General features: G+C 38.0%; 2 protein-coding genes across 2 annotated transcripts; one reads left to right on the plus strand and one right to left on the minus strand.

Annotated features, from left to right (window-relative positions):
* Positions 1-274: 274 nt before the first annotated feature.
* LOC103943186 lies at positions 275-4,537 on the plus strand. The gene is made up of 12 exons (XM_009353412.3): positions 275-1,046; positions 1,344-1,460; positions 1,566-1,758; positions 1,930-2,096; positions 2,207-2,381; positions 2,582-2,643; positions 2,870-2,951; positions 3,072-3,129; positions 3,344-3,468; positions 3,660-3,737; positions 3,833-3,903; positions 4,176-4,537. Exons 1-12 carry the CDS (start codon positions 550-552, stop codon positions 4,243-4,245), a joined length of 1,695 nt encoding a protein of 564 aa, XP_009351687.2. The 5' UTR covers positions 275-549; the 3' UTR covers positions 4,246-4,537.
* A 4,199-nt stretch (positions 4,538-8,736) lies between these two features.
* LOC103943189 (BTB/POZ domain-containing protein At3g19850) lies at positions 8,737-11,904 on the minus strand. The gene is made up of 3 exons (XM_009353421.3): positions 11,617-11,904; positions 10,396-11,520; positions 8,737-9,317 (listed from the first exon to the last, which is right to left on the minus strand). The coding sequence occupies exons 1-3, from the start codon at positions 11,710-11,712 to the stop codon at positions 8,889-8,891; spliced, it is 1,650 nt and encodes a 549-aa protein (XP_009351696.1). The 5' UTR covers positions 11,713-11,904; the 3' UTR covers positions 8,737-8,888.
* Positions 11,905-12,049: the final 145 nt, after the last annotated feature.

Consider the following 12,049-nt stretch of genomic DNA (forward strand, 5'->3'; position numbering starts at 1 on the left):
GAGAATTGAAATACGTCTGAATCTTTTCGGTCTTTGAAAGAATGGACTATCGTGAGTTGGGGCGAATTTAATACCTATATTTCATGCAAATCTTCTTAAATTTTTGACGTTGATGAATCACATGAAGACTAAAATAGCTCTGTAAATCTTTTCAGCCCTTAAAATAATGATTATCTATCTCGACACCAGTTGTCCCTATTTCAAAAAATAAATAAACAATGGTAAGTTGCTTAACTTTTAACGCGAACAATGCCTTTAAAGCATCAATGACAAGAGAAAGAGCTTCCTCCTTCCTGGCAGATTCTTGTCACGGTCCTTGCAGTTGTATTCTCCAGCAAAAACCCTAAAACTCGCTTTTTCTTCCATGGAGTTCTTTTGTTGATTATAAATAAAAATTAAATAAAAAATCAGTCACACTTCAGATTTTTTTGAACTTTTCTAGAAAGTGAAAAATGATTTTCAGAAATTAACCAAAAAGTTTAGAAAATAAGGAAATTTGAAGCCACTTCATTGAGAGCAAGCAAACATCAAGCTGCTTCAGAATGATTGATGGTTGTGATCATGATGCAGCAGCAGACTTCTGCAGCACCCCCGTCGCACTCAATCATTACTCCCCCTTCCTCCACCACCACCACCCCCACCGCCATTAGATCACCCACGGCAACCCCTACACACTCCCAGCAGCACCCCTCGCCTCTCCACCGCCATGCTCTTCCTGTCCCACCGCCACCTCTCGACCACGTGCTGCCGATTGCGGCCGCCCACCCGTCCGGCGAGCCTGCGCCGACAATTCAATGCCAGCTCGCGAGGGTCCGGCTCTCAGATATTGCCCCGTACCACGGGGCACCCGGTGGGTCGTATGTGAGGGCGGTGGAGGCGCTTTCGGGGTCTTTAACGAGGCACAATGCGGCTGTCATCGAATTGGGGAGCGAAGACGCGGCGCTCCTGCGGTGCGGCTTGGAAGCCTCGAGGTTGTATTTTAGGAGTAGAGCTCAGCTCGGTGTTGGGAAAGGAAGCCGTGGAGTTCACATGTACAGAGCTGGCAGGTATTTTGCGTAATTTTGAATTCGTTGTTAGAAATTAGAATTAGGGCGTGTTGCAGTGTTGGTGATTACTGCAGGTTCCAATGTGTGTTTTTTCGGCCAAAGCATTCGCCTTTTTCGAGTTTCACATTGTGATTGCTAATTACATTGCATTCAGCTATGAGCTTTAATTGTGATTCTTTGTTTGTTTGCTAATTGTCTGTCCGTTTCTTGTTGAATTGAGCTTTACAATAACTGTCTTGGCATCGTTGTCCTCGGAGAATTGAGATTTGGGAGTCTAAAGAGCTTCACTTGTTGCAGGGCTTTGGAAGATTGGGACTCATCCCCACCGTGCATGGCGGATATTTTTAGGTGCATGGGCAAGGCAGCCCATGTGGCTTTGTGTGCAGTAGCTAGGCATCTTCGTTTGCGAAGCGAGTAAGGATGGTGATGTTGGCTCTTTAATCTTTTGTTATACTTTTCTTTTAGATTTCGTGCTAACCATTTGTGTATATCTGCTCATGTAACACCTGTGCTTTGCAGTGTTTTCAACCATTTGCTTGACGATACTCCATTACCTGCTAATGAGGTGTCGTCGTCAGTTCTGGTTGCAACATACTCAAATGCTTCCCTGCAAAATGGAAAAGGTGCTATTGGGGGAGGGAAGCCAGGAATGAATGCTGAAGTTGAGAAGGGATTATTAACATTGGTTTCCTCAGATGGTCCTGGTATACAGGTGCCCTTCTTTTACTTGGTTATCTGGTATTAGAAGATTGGTTAGTTATTTGCATATATGAGCTTTACATCTTATTGTCATTTGTATCAATTGTCTTCTAAACCCTCTGAAAGAAGATCATTCGCTTTGTGATTGCTCAAAATTACTTGTGAAAACTATTTTTTTGTTCAGGTATGTGACCCCAATGGTCGTTGGTACCTAGCAGATGGTGGGTTATCTCCTGGGGATCTTTTACTACTTACAGGTAAGGCACTCAGCCATGCTACTGCTGGCCTCCGCCCAACTGCACCGTATAAAGCTGCTCCCGATTACTCTTCAGGCATTAGTAGTGGTGGGAGGTACAAATTATCTGGTTGCCTTCTCATGCTGTGCTTTGTTTATCCACCATTTCAATCATATTAATCAGAAATTCATATGGAATTAACCTAATTGCATTTCATGTTTATAGGACATCGCTTGCATTTAGGCTCATGCCACAAGGTAACGCTATATTAGATTGTTCTCCAGTTGCAGCAGCTGGTCATGTTATTCCCCACGGCTATGTCCCAATATCTGTAAGCCAGTTTATGGATGATCTTTCTGCTGAGGAAGATGTATTGGGCAGTCGTTCTGACAACACTTATGTAAGTTTTATCTTCAAGTAGTTGATGCACAGCAAGCCCATAGAGATCCAAAGAGAATATAATGACATATAAAAAGCAAATAATGATGGAGTCTTTCAAGAAAACTGTTGACAGGATTAATCAAAAAGGCAATCGTTAATCTTTAAACCCATGCATGGCCCAGGCTGATAGCTTTTGTATTATGGAATTTGAATTTTCAGGTAGCTCGAAACAATTTAAACAAGGAACCATCTTTAAGAAGCGTTCTCTCAGATCCCTTGTCGTAAGTTGTTATTTGTCTCTGAACTTAATTCCTTACCTTCATAGCAAATACCCTGCCTTTTAAATTGAGTCTCACTGTTTTCATATTTCTGAAAGAAGTCCTTTCTTTGGAAATTTGTACACTTGTTCATTAAGTTTACATGTTTTTGTTCTTATAATGTTCAGTTCGATTATGTGATAAAGTTTTGTCTTTTTCACCTTTTTCTGCATGATCTGTAAATGTTTAGTGGGTCATTCCTCGAAGATGCGATGTTAGTCTCTTGTGGGCATTCATTTGGTGGTCTCACATTGAGAAGAGTCATTGAAACAGTAAGTAGGCTATCCTCTTAGAAGGAATATTAGAAATGCTGCTATAATTGCTCTGTAGTCGCTCACGGATTTGGACTGGAAGGGACTAGAATCATAACGTTGTTTTTTTTTTCATCACAGACAAGATGCACCCTCTGCGGTGCAGATATTGAGACGGGGTCTTTGGTTCCTAATCATGGTACATTCCATTTTTCTTTTTAGTGCTTCCTAAATAAGTTCTTAATCCATTTTATTTCATGCTCTTTCTGAAAAATTAAAAGCATACAAATTCACATATTAAATTTTTCAGTTGTGGATCATCTAGCTACACCTACATTCCTATTTACTTTAATGAGCAATACATTCCTTGTGGTTTTGATTTGTATATTGACATAAAACCATTTCCTCAACAGCGCTTAGAGCTGCAGCTGCAGCAGTCAAGCATGAGGATGATCGAAGGCTATTTCATAATGCGACTGTCCGAAAGCGTCGGAAAGAATTAGTTGACCAAATGGATTCATCAAGAAGACCAAACAAGGTGAGTAATAAAAATACTCGATATTCTGTTACCTAGTCCATTTACGCTATTGAAGTCATGCAAGCCATCATCAAAACATCACTAACTTAATATCTTGTTAATGGGGAATTCATGGGAAAGGTTTAACAGATTATGTGTACCAACACCCATGTTTCAAGCATTAGTTTTGAATAATATTTTGTGATATGCAGGAAAATGGAGATGTTGGTGCAGATGGGATTCGTGGGGTGCAGTACCCGTTTTCTGTGAATGAAAAAGTGGTAATTAAGGTGGGTTTGTTGCATTGCTTATCAAAATTGCCTGTTGGCCATCATGGTCCTTCTGGTTCAAGTAGGACTTGTAAAGTGACTACTCAATTATGCAGGGGAACAGGAGGACTCCAGAAAAATTTGTTGGCAAGGAAGCGGTCATCACATCCCAGTGTCTCAATGGCTGGTGAGTTGGCATTACTAACCTGTGCACTTTAGTCACGTAATGTGCTTACTTTTTCACGTTGCTTTATTACCCACGAGTCTACAATTTATAACCATCCATATCTGGTGTGAGCACGCTTGTTTGATTTGGGGTGTGTGTGTGTGTGTTAATTTTAAGTCAAGGAGAGCTGCTCCTTGAACGTGTCTGTAGGATCGCTTGCCTTTTCTAGTGATTATTGGAACAATAAAGATGGGTGTGATCATATGAGCAAGCTTGTCCTCGAATTCTTGCAGGTACTTGCTCAAGATTATTGCAACTGGAGAGAATGTTCGGTTGCAATACCGTTCACTGAGGAAGATGTAGAACACACCTGCAATTGAGAGCGTTGTTGCTCGCAACCCATCCGGAGCAGCATCTCATGAACTCGTTAGATTCGTTGTAACAGTAAACCTCTGAAAGTGCATAACTAGAAGTTGCTCGCCTGTCCACGTCTTGCAGAAGAAAATTTAGTACGGCTTTGTTGTAACTTGTAACTGGCGAATATTGTTTATGTAACCAAAAGAGAAGTAGTGTGTATTAGAATCCGAGAGTTTCTGTTGAGCGCTTGTAACTGAAAATTTACGGATTATTATAACTTTTTTTTCTTCTTCCAAAATGCAGTCTCATCAGTATCATTTTATCCTTTCAGGTTTGTTTGCTTTTGACGTGTTTAGTTTATTTAGAAAATTGATAAAAAGTCCCTCGTAAAACTTTTTTTTATTCAAAAACTTTAAACAATTTTCTTTATCGGACACATTTTTTATATATTAAGATATTTTTTAATTCAAAATCTTCAGAAAGTGCGACGCCCTTTTGTTTTTTTGTCCTTATAATATACAAAATGTTCTTAATATGAATAGTAAGTTGTTTAAGTATTTTTTCGATAAAAAAAAAAGTTTTGTGAGACTTTTTACTGCCTCTCCCTAACACAATTAAACGGAAAGGGATCATCTCTGGATTTTTTTCACTTAATTATTCTCATCAAACAATTTGGATCCTTGAAATTTGATCAAACGGCTAAAAATACATGCCCATTTTAAAAGTTATAATAACTTTAACCGTTTGATCAAATTTCAAGAATTCAAATTGTTTGATGAGAAGGATTATATGAAAGATCCGGAGAGGATCCTTTCCCAATAAAACCCATCACCCTAGGTCCCTAACACATGGGTTATCCCGTCATCCAGCGGTGGGTTTGGTAGCAAATAAAGAGAACTAATGACACGCACATTTACAATATGCGGAATTTGCAGTTGCACAGTTGGCGTGGGAGACTTGCTTTTCCACTTCTCTCATGATCTTTCTCATCCCTCTCACAAGTCACAAAGTTGAGCCTTAAAGATAGTTGGGCAAACCTCTTCTCCCTCCCAAATTTCATGAGAGATTTGAACCCTAAACTTCACTATGAAATATATTTTTTTTACCAACAGGACAGAGGATTTGAACTTAATATATCTTTCAATATTTGGAAGATACTACTAGATCAATAACTAGTTGATTCACTATAAATAATTAGCAATACGCTTGTTGTATAATGTATAAGTTAATGATAGAAAAAGACTAATCTAAAGTTATAAACTATTCCAGATTTGATAGAAAGAAAGCTAAATGCAAACATGTCGTCATTTATTATGTTGTTACCTAATTCCATACACATACACCATCATAAACCCTAATTTGGTACACCCTCCTTTGTTTCATAAAACTAAAACAGAGACTTCAACAGAAGAAAAAAAAACCCCAAGACATTCTTAATGAGAAATTGCTTGTGTATTTGACAATCAGATTAGATGAATCGTGGACTATTTTCGAATGTTAGACATAATACAAATTCATGATGAAAAAGGGTTCAATTCAACTTTTTCATTGAACTAAAAAGGCACTGGACTTTTGGAAGTGAGTTTTACTTACAATTAAAATGGCTTAAATTGTAATTGACATTTGTATTAAGAGGTTAGGACACTCAGATTATGGGACAACAACAATTACAATTTACAAGGCAAACGACAAGTCGCTCGCTTAATCCTTTTGCAATTTGTGGTTTTGCTTTCTAGCTTGCTTTAAGCTTTCATGGCTATTTCCCCACTCCGCTTACTCCAACGTTCTCCATCATATAGTTCCTGTTACGCAAAATACCATCAAACATCTGGTTCACTCCGTTACTCAACCTATCCAACTTCCAACCCATCCGACAACGACGACGCCGTTGCCCTCTCCAGCTGTTTTAGGACATCGTTTAACCGCTGATGTTGAGAGATTTTTTAAGTATGACCGGAACACAAGGTGGTACATCACGTGTTATTATACAAGAGTGAGATGTGTGTGTTAAAAAATTAATAACTTAAAAAATAAAATTTCTCATCACTTATACAAAAACACATGGCATACCATTCGTTTTAGTACAAATTTTTTTTTTTTTGTAATTTCTGATGATAAAAAGGTAAATGCATTCTAATAAGCCGTTCTGACAAGAATACCCCTGCCTGCGTTCTTAATTACGATATTGCCCCGATACTTCTTGGTTGCTGCGTTCTAACCACAAAATTCTGAGTTTTGCACCTTCCACGCAAGGCAAGGGAAATGAAGTATTAAATGTGTAACGCCTAATTATATATTTATTTTTTAACAAATAATAGCGTTATTTATTAAATTATTAATTATCAAGAAAGTAGGCTTAACCATTCATTCTTCTCTAATCTACTCTTAAGGTGTGATTTGCCAATCTGATCCTCTGACAAAGCAAAAAACCTGTCCTGTCATGCTCCCAGCTAACCTTTAAATTATTTTTAATAATTAAATTTACATGCATGCTAATATAATATTTCATCATAGAAGAGTCATTATAATCCCATGGGGACATGATTAGTAATTTACTAATTAATTAATAATCCATGATTAAAGGAAAAGGAAAAGAAAAAAGTTTGAGCTTAAATTGGGGCTGAAGACAGGGACCATTTTCATGTTTCGCTTTACAGAAGATATATAGGTTTCGTCCGTTTGTATTGGAAGATCGAAACGGTTAAGTAAGATGATGTCGCACGCAGAGCTAAAATGTTCATGTGATAAGATCGATTGACTAATTAAAGCCACTTCACTTTGAACAAGGAATTCCTTAATTTAGAATACCTTGCTTCGAAGCTTTTGAATTCATGGTTCAAACTATTTCATATCCACAAGTTGTATGAATAATGTGTGCTTTTTGTTTTCCTCGTGGAAAATTAGATGACTCATAAATTAAATTTAAATCACAAACGCTAATTGATCATAATTAAATATCGACGACATATTAATAAAAATGATCATGTGACAAATAAGATTTGAAATATGATCATTTTGACCAATGTCAAATCTATGAATAGGGGATGTTGAACGAGTATCTACATGAATTAAATTATCAGCTGGTTCTCTAAGCACGTTGAAAATTCGTCTTGGAGTTTCTTCGTCGAGTGAAATAAAATTATCTATTTTTGAAACAAAAATTTAAGTGGTAGAGCTTTTAGCCCCTTATCGTCATGGAGGAAACAATAGGGCCACTCAGATTAGTTGGAGTGGGTAAAACAATACTCATTAGGAAACCGATCAAAAACATTGCCAACGTTCATGGGGTGTATTCGAAACTGAATTAATAGACATATGAAGTGAAAATCTAATGTATGGTTATGTAAAATAACATTAAAAATGACTCATTTGTCAACTTTTATATTATTACTCTCAAACAACCAAACTCAGCCTTACGTTTAATTGACAAAGTACGCTTAATCTCTGAAATTGAAAGCATACATTTTGATCAGTTTGCTTTAATTCAATAATAAATTCACGATTGTGAATGGATGTATATCGATAGTTAGATTACTGTGCAATCACGGGATTATCCAATGTACTGGCATTATTAGTAGGTCACATGTATGATACAGGGCTACTATACAGCTTTAAGCCAATGGTTTCAATCAATTGATCTACGTACCACCTGACAACGCTAGCCACAACTTGCTATTTCAAATTTCTTGGTTGGTCTTTTTCCTCAGCTAGGCAATCATGTATACGAAAACACAAATTAAAAACTTTATCTTTGCTTATGCATTTAACCACTGCATAATGACCTAGTGGTCGGAGATGAATTCTAAGTCCATTTTTTCAGTGCACGTTTGGGTTTTGATTCTTGTCGCGTTGAATCACACAATGGTAGTTAAAGGAAAGCTAAAATGTCTTTGTTAGTCTTCTCAACTCTTAAAAGAATGAACTATTGTAGCACCAATTGATTCTTTTTTTCTAAAAAAAAATTCTTTGCCTGTGCATTTAATTGCAATTATTTTATGTCATCCTTTGTTGGATTAAATTAGGAGGCCATAGGGAAAATTCTAGCGATGAGCATCCAGATTACGTGGCCATAAGGCCATACATTGTACACACGCAAGTAGCTCTCTCTTATTTTATCCTACTCAATTATATCTGATGTTCTCAGAGTGCCTTCGAATCATTTCGGTGAGAATCTTAGAAATTCGTGAATCGTGTCCGTTTATCGTATATTATACAATCACTTTTTATCAAATACTATTTATATTTATTTTTAAATATAAATATTTAAAATATTTTATAATTATACGATTTACGATGAACATATATGATTTACGAATCATCGAGATCCTCACAAAGAGGATTATGCGAGAATCCGGACTCCTTAAAGTATGCAAACGATCAGACAAAATATCTTTTCGACACTATTAGGTAAACTACGTCGTTCCATGGTACATCTTTGCCCCAAAAGCCAATAGAAAAACTGATCCTGTTAACCTTCCTATTCTATTGCACCAGATATGAAATAACCTTATTTTTATCAGGTGGTGATATAATTACAAGCAATAACCCCAATTACATTTTGATCTCCATATGAAAAATAAAAGGAGAATACACCAAAAGTAATTACACTTGTACGATTTTACCCTCAGTAATATTTGAAACATGAAAATTCAACAAAGTCTAGGCAGAGCTCTGCTGTGAGTTGGAGTGGCAGTCAAGACATTGTGTTTTACCATCCTTGACATTTGCCCCTTCATTTGCCTGCACAGTTTCTCCAACTCCACCACCCTCCATTGCATCCTCTGCAAGTCTAACGACATCGAATCCTCTTCCGCCGAGCTCTCTTCTCCCGCACCCCCGTCCTTGTACAAAACAATATCGGAACAGAAATGCTGACTCTGATTTACAACTAGTTTTCGCGGTGTAGGTGGTGGTGGTGGTGTTATTTTGGAGTTTTGAGAAATAAGCGCTTGAATAGCAACCCTTGGTGGGATTTTAGGATTCTTGGCAAGCTCTTTACATGTTTCTAAGCTCAGCTTCTCATAATTCAAGCATCTGCATAATCTCGACCGCTCTTCGAACGAAAGATTTGGATGAGCCTGCCACACATTCGATTCAGAATCCACGATTAACAACCAATCAATTCCACTAAAAAAAATTAAAATGTGAGAGATCAAAAGATTTTCTGATGCCATGAAAATGAAGGCATTTTAGTCAAAATGATCCATGAGATTGACATAACTTCTCACTTTTAGAACCTTAGATTTAAAATCAATAGAAATGATCATTGAGATTGTACATCGTCAATCATTTTGGTCATTCTGTAAAAAAATCTCCGCTATATTGAAAAAACCACCAATTCAAGTTGAGAGATTAATCTGACAAAAATACCCTTAATTTAATGAAGATTTTTTACAAAAAAATCAAAATGATTAATGATGTATAATTTTAGAGATCACTGTTATCAATTTTAAACTTCATGAATTCAAATAAAGAATTATAACAATCTTAAAAACTAATTTAACTAAAAAGCCTGAAAATAAATATAGTCCAAAAGCAAAGCACATCAATGAGTCGGTATGTGGATGCCAAAAACATGTGGGCCATAAATCATGTGAATACTTAATATCAATGCCTAATGGAAACAAATTAAACAATCCTCCTTTCCCATCAACAGATTATGATATTCCCTCTTCCTCAAGTAAATTGAATCACTCCCTCTCATCCCATATTGTAAGACGAGCCACTTTTATCTTTTTAGCATGCCCTTCTTTCCCCCATCTAGCCTATGTTCTTTAATTTCTTTTGCCACCGACATTGCGTCGCAGACCAATAATATAAATATATATATAAAAAAAATAATAAGTGACGTGGTATAATTGTCACGGAACGTCAACAAACATTAACGCAATACAAGCAGATCGATTTTGTGTTTATAAGGCTTGGCATAGCCCCTCTGCTTGTATATTTTTCGTTTACCTATCATTTCTTATCAATAAATTCGGTAGAGGATGGATAGGCGAGGGGTTTATGGATGTAATGGTCCTCCTAAACTCTCTCGTTTGAAAAATAATAAGTGTCTCACACACGATCATTGACGAAAAGCTAATCTCGCAAATCACTCTTTATTTGAAGAAAAAAAGTAAAAAAATTAAGGTAATGGCAATGGAGTGTTACCTCAAGATAGATATCAATGGCTCTGTAGACCCAATCAAAGCAGTCCCTGGCAGAATCAGGCAAGCTCTCTGCAACTCCCAGAAACTTAGAAATCTTGAGATTCTGATCAGGTGATATTTCACCCAAGTACTTATCAACCAACCTCCCAGCTTTCTTCAACCTCTGCACTGAAACTCCCTCACCATTAACAAACACTTTTAACATCCTAATCACGAGATTAACATCATAAACTCCCCTGTCGTGGCCCGACACCAGCAAATCATCCAGCGTGGCTTCATCGATCATCCCACCAATCAATCTCTCCAACCCGACTTTGTACTCTTTGCTAATTCCAAATCCAGACACAATCCTCAGAACCCAGAACAGAGCTCTGCACGAAAAGACCTTTTTGCCCACCAAGATCACGCCGTGAACCGCCGTGTCGGCGAGCCCTCCGAGCTCGCATTTCGAGTTCCCGGGTTTTTTCTGGGCAGATATTTTCAGGTAGTGGAGGAGGAATCTGGTGAGGATCAAGCTGTTGTTTTCGGGTCCGTAAGCACCTAAAATCTGGAGGAGTTTCTCAATGATATTTGGGGGCAGAAGGGCCACGTCATCGAACCACCACGCTCTGCTGGACGAGCTCGGCCTGATGGATTCCGGGGTGGAAGAGAGTCTGAACCCAGATGCAGTTTCCGGAGAAGACGAAGACGAAGGCGACGTGTCAATGAGGTTGCTCACGTCAGAATTCTGAGCGATCTTTGCAAGCAGTGCAGTAATGAGTTTGTCTAAAAGACCGGACGAGTCTGCGTGGTCGAAGAACGAGAGGCAGCTCTTGAGGCAGACTAGTACGTCTTTGAACGACCACTCGAAAAGTCCCTCAAGAAAATGACTTGTTTTCTGCAACAAATTGCGGGGCGAAAGCTTTTCGGTCATGCCAAGGAAGATTGCAGAGCAGTGGAGTAGGCACACGTTTGAAACCGTGAGTTTGATTCTGCCGTTGTCGTAACAGAATCGAGAAACTAACTCGAACCCGTCAGGGCCTCCCGGAAAGTCATCGATTTTGATCCTGGAATTCTTGATCTGGGTTCTTCTCCTTTCTTCCTTGATCATCTTCTTCAACCTTGATGAATATTTTGATAAAATCTCCTGCAAAAAAGTGTGCCGTAAACTTTTAGACATAGAAATAATGGATCGTTTCCATTCATATTCTGGAGCGCTATAGAATTTTCGTTATTTGATTACCTCATTGACGAAGAATGTTTGCTGACCAATGTAGATTTGTAAATCAGAGAGGTGAGGCATGGCCGCTGCAGCTGCTGCTGCTGCTGCTATTTGCATAAACACGGACCGTCAGAAAATGGTTAGAAGGCAAGGAAAGGGATTTGCATGTGATGGCACAAGACAAGGGGCAAAAGGCAAGTGTGTGTTGGTACACACCTTTGCCGTGCAGTCGCTCGTATTAATAAATAAAGGAGAAAGCTTGGCTGCAGCTCATGCTGCAAGCGAAGTGTTGAAATTGTAATTAAAAAAACAATTACTTGAATACGTATTTATCCGTGATTCGTTATCAGAAGTTGCTTCTAATTTTTCAACAGCCAAACTCCGTTGATAAATAGAAGGGTACAAGTTTTGACCATTTAGTAACATCATCACTGATCAACATTGTTTTATGTGC

This window comes from the organism of the source record quoted next, unplaced genomic scaffold (assembly GCF_019419815.1).
Source record: "Pyrus x bretschneideri cultivar Hongxiangsu unplaced genomic scaffold, Pyrus_bretschneideri_v1 Contig22, whole genome shotgun sequence".
In the NCBI taxonomy this organism is placed as follows: domain Eukaryota; kingdom Viridiplantae; phylum Streptophyta; class Magnoliopsida; order Rosales; family Rosaceae; genus Pyrus; species Pyrus x bretschneideri.

Excerpts from the sequence above, each read along its gene's own strand:
- LOC103943189 (XM_009353421.3), bottom strand. The coding sequence starts at position 11,712 with ATGCAAATAGCAGCAGCAGCAGCAGCTGCAGCGGCCATGCCTCACCTC. Across the intron at positions 11,521-11,616 it reads AAACATTCTTCGTCAATGAG|GAGATTTTATCAAAATATTC; the intron begins GTAATCAAATAA and ends ACTTTTTTGCAG. Across the intron at positions 9,318-10,395 it reads CCATTGATATCTATCTTGAG|GCTCATCCAAATCTTTCGTT; the intron begins GTAACACTCCAT and ends AATGTGTGGCAG.
- LOC103943186 (XM_009353412.3), top strand. The coding sequence starts at position 550 with ATGGTTGTGATCATGATGCAGCAGCAGACTTCTGCAGCACCCCCGTCG. Across the intron at positions 2,644-2,869 it reads GTTCTCTCAGATCCCTTGTC|TGGGTCATTCCTCGAAGATG; the intron begins GTAAGTTGTTAT and ends GTAAATGTTTAG. Across the intron at positions 3,130-3,343 it reads GTCTTTGGTTCCTAATCATG|CGCTTAGAGCTGCAGCTGCA; the intron begins GTACATTCCATT and ends TTTCCTCAACAG.